Here is a 4,473-nt window from a genome sequence, read left to right on the forward strand (position 1 = left end):
TTTATAGTTGTGATGTCTTCAGTATTAATCTACAATGTAGAAAACCTTGGAATGAGAAGGTGTGTCCAAACCTTTGACTGGTACTGTATATACACTATTTGAATCTTATCTAATATTTTTATTACATTATTTAATGTAGTAACTATCACAAAACTCAATTTCCTTTGGGATCAATAAGTCTTTCTGCATATGATCATAGGATACACCATGTGACGAATATGCAACAGTTCTCACTTTTATTATAAACAGTTTAATATTCATTTTAATTTTTTCCTTTCAAGAATGCTTAATCAAAACATGTTTTAAAATAAAAATGTAAATATAAAGAAAAAAGGTGATGTGATGTGATCACGAGGAGCAGACAGAGTGAAGATGCAGGTGGAGCAGCTGGAGATGTTGGTCATGTGATCACGATGAGCAGACAGAGTGAAGACGCAGGTGGAGATGTTGGTGATGTGGTCATGTGATCACGAGGAGCAGCATCAGCCCTTCACGACCTACTGCTCATCGAACGCTGTCTGGGCCCAGACCACATTCTGGCTCACGCAGAACTCCTTCCCAGCAGCTGTACTGATGCTGCAGAGAGTTATAAAACACATTTTCAACATTTTCTCCAGAGGTGGGAGAAGTACTCAGATCTTTTACTTAAGCAAAAGTAGAAGTAGCTAAATGCTGGAACGCTCTGTTACAAATAAAAGTGTTATATTCAAAGCGTTACTCAATTAAGAAACCGGCTCGAGTGCGCTAGAATTTGAAAATACTCAGCCGGAAGAAATCTGCCACTTCCTTACAGAGCCCCTCCTCCAACACACACGAACGCGCACATGACCAATGAGGGCACGAGATAAGTTTGTGCACAGATGGAAGCCTGACAGGCAGGTAGGCCATCCAGTTATTTTAGCCGGGCCAGCTCAGATGATTGGTCGTGCTTTTTACAGTACTACGGCTTCCACAGATGACATTTTTTTATGGATTTTTTGTCAAAGCACTTCAGATATTCATTGCTATCGGGATGTTAAGAGCATTCCATGGAATATAACAAGTGTATCTCGAGCCGGTTTCTCAAACTTACCTACCCCACCTTTAAAAGTACAAAAGTATTGGCATTGTGCAGATTGGCCCATTTCAAAATCATATATATCATATGTTGTGATTATAATTACAGATGCATTGAAGAAGAATTAGAAGAATGGGAGGGATGAACCCCTCTTTAATGGTCTCACATGCAGAGCACACGGCACACACAGTGACATGTGTTCTCTGCTTTTAACCCATCCTAGAACCAGGAGTCTAGAGCCAGGAGTCTAGCACCAGGAGTCTGGCACCAGGAGTTTAGCACCAGGAGTCTAGCACCAGGAGCAGTGGGCAGCTATTGTACAGCGCCCGGGGAGCAATGGGAGTGAGGGGGGAAGGGGGATGTCCGGTGCCTTGCTCAAGGGCACCACGGCAGGGCAGGAGGTGAACTGGGACCTCTCCAAGTAGCAGTCCACACTCCATATTTAGGTCTGGTCGGGGACTTGAACCGGCGAACCACAGTCCAAGCCCCTACTGACTGAGACACTGCCGGACTGTGTTTATCAAAGCTGGTAAAGGTGAAACAAGTATATTTACTTAATGTACTGCTAAATTAATTTAATTTAATAATCCAGGTGTAAATTAAGTCTTATTTATATATTTATCATATTGTTTATCACTCATCTATATCTGCAAAGTAACTAAAGGTACTACATTGCTCAGAAAACAGAAACACAGCTTAGAATCACAGCTAGTGATGAATGTGAGAATAAAGCAGAGACATACATGAATCCCTGCATGGGGCAGTGGCTGTGGGTCTTGATGACGGAGATTATCTTCGGCTTGGGGACCGTACCTGTAAAGAATTGAAAGCAGCACGGACCAGGGGCATTCAGTGCACGCGCTGGAAGACAAAACAAAACACAGACCATTTAGCAAGATACATTCAGCGGCCTCAAAGGAAGTCAGAATGTGACCTCAGAGAGCACTGTCTTTGTAGATTCACTTTGGTGTTGAGCTCCATAGTTTACCTACTATTTCAATTATAAGAATTAAAATGTCAACCTAAAGAATAAAGCAGAACAAGGTTAATCAGTGCAATATGTAATACCTGCATGAGAGTACAGAGTGCAAAGCCATAGTTTACCTACTATTTCAAAAAGAGTGGTACTTTTTGTATTCAGGGTTCATACACTTTTTCACCAATGATTTTCAATGACTTTTCCATGACTTCTCCATGACCTTTACCTAATTTTCCATGACCAAAAAAATGACTCTTTCTCAGCGGTACCACTGAAAATTGTTTATTTGAACATGGAACAGGAAAATAAGGTCTGCATCTGAAACATGTTGTGCCTATCTGAAACAAATCCAATAGGCTTAATAGCTTCTACGCGCTAAAGCCACTCAAATCTCTCACCAGCAAAACACCTCGACAGTTAAATGCCATTTTATGTTTCATTACTATACGATACAGTATGTATTATCGTTATAGTATTAGTATTTCGGCGATTAGATAAAATATAAATTATATTTGATGCAACTTTAGTTACATTTCCATGACTTTTCCAAAACTTTGGGAAGAATATTGTTTTCCATAACTTTTCCAGGGCCTGGAATTAGCATTTTGAATTTCCATGACTTTTCCAGGTTTTTAATGACCGTAAGAACCCTGTGTATTAAGTGAATGTATAAACTTGAATTAATGAATGTCCCTGAGATAAACATCTCTTTTGCAGGAGCGTGGAGAGACCCGTTGACAGAGAGGACATATGAAGCAACAGATCCATGTCATTCCTCCTGCTTCTCTGACCTATTTCAATCCATCTCTAGATATGGTGAGTATCTATTCAGCCTTGTGTCGTATTGTAGTCTGTGTACGGATGGAGGATAGATGTTTTTTATTTTTGTTGGAATTTAGGGATATTAAAAACGATTTCAATTATTATTCAACAGGAAACACGTTTATTTTAGGCTGATATTTGTATAGATTCAGTTTATCTAACTTTGAATAGATTTTGACTATAACCACCAAATAATCCTTTTTTTTCTAAATATAAATTGTAATTGTAATATGCAATTGAACAGTTTAATTAATAGATATATATATATATATTGTTACAATTATCTGATTGTTTTTCACAATCAGATAATCAGCAACACGAAGTATCTGGTATGCAGAATATTAAATGAAACACTGAAACCACTGGGAGCCTTATCCAGAAAGCACACACCAAATAGCATTTCTCTGTGGAGCAAAAGTGAAGTGACTTACGCATGGCGGTGCAGGAGACAGCGAGCAGCAGCACTGTGAGGATCAGAGTCTGCATGTTCTTCACGCTCTGCTTTCAGGAGTGCTCTGCTCCGATCACCTGGAGCTGCTTATATGCTTCATGTGAACATGCCAGAGCGGTGTCACATTTGAGAGACAGGAAGTTTGAGGCTGACCCCGCAACTCTGACAGTGAGATCAAAAATCATGCACCAAGCACACAGCGGATCTGCGCAGAGGTGGTAACCAAGTACATTTACTCAAGTACTATACTTACTCAAGTACAATTTTGAGATGCTTGTACTTGATTTGAGTCTTTCCTTTTTATGCTACTTTGTACTTTTACCCCAATACAAATTCAGAGGTACATGGTGTACTTCTCAAATCAAATCAAATTTTATTTATATAGCACATTTTTAAACGATTTTTGGTCAAGCCAAAGTGCTGTACATATAATAAAAATACCCTACAGTAAAGACACTTTACAGCAAATACAACAGCAGTTTGTTCAGAATATCAGTATGAGAAAAACGACACCCTCTGTCCTTAGACCCTACTCGACTTCTTCTCCTCTACAGTTCAGAGGTACATGTACATGTATTTCATCCCTTTAGTTACTTCACAGATCTGGATGAATGATGTGAAATCTAATCAAGTGTTAAATCAGACTTTAGTTCCACCTGGAGTAAATCCACAAGCTACCCTGCAGTATACAAAGTCATTCAAACTAGCTGCACCTTTACCAGCTTTGAGAACACTTTCATGATCAATCATTATAAAACATATCATATATATTATTCTGAAATGGACCAATCTGCACAATGACTACTTTTACTGTCGCTACTTTAACTATATTTTGATGAGAATACTTTTCTACTTTTACTTGAGGAACATTTTGAATGCATGACTTTTACTGTAACAGAGTATTCCTACACTCTGGTACTTCTACTTTTACTCAAGTACAAGATCTGAGTATTTCTACTTTTACTCAAGTACAAGATCTGAGGTGCTGGTTCTTCTACCTCTCTGAAGAACCAGCACCTTACTGTGGTAGAGAGGTTTGTGTGCCCTGATGAACCTGGGGGCTGTGTTGTCTGGAACCTTGTGTTCCTGGCAGGGTCTCCCATGGCAAATTGGTCTCAGGCAAGGAGCCAGACTAAGATTGATTCAAAAGACCTCATGAAAGAC

At 39.3% G+C, this 4,473-nt stretch overlaps 1 protein-coding gene across 1 annotated transcript; it reads right to left on the reverse strand.

Moving 5' to 3' along the window:
* Positions 1-210: 210 nt before the first annotated feature.
* Positions 211-3,403, reverse strand: LOC117490704 (C-C motif chemokine 13-like). Its single transcript, XM_034140486.1, has 3 exons — positions 3,290-3,403; positions 1,801-1,918; positions 211-576 (listed from the first exon to the last, which is right to left on the reverse strand). The coding sequence occupies exons 1-3, from the start codon at positions 3,342-3,344 to the stop codon at positions 498-500; spliced, it is 252 nt and encodes an 83-aa protein (XP_033996377.1). The 5' UTR covers positions 3,345-3,403; the 3' UTR covers positions 211-497.
* Positions 3,404-4,473: the final 1,070 nt, after the last annotated feature.

This window comes from Trematomus bernacchii, unplaced genomic scaffold (assembly GCF_902827165.1).
Source record: "Trematomus bernacchii unplaced genomic scaffold, fTreBer1.1, whole genome shotgun sequence".
Classification (NCBI taxonomy): domain Eukaryota; kingdom Metazoa; phylum Chordata; class Actinopteri; order Perciformes; family Nototheniidae; genus Trematomus; species Trematomus bernacchii.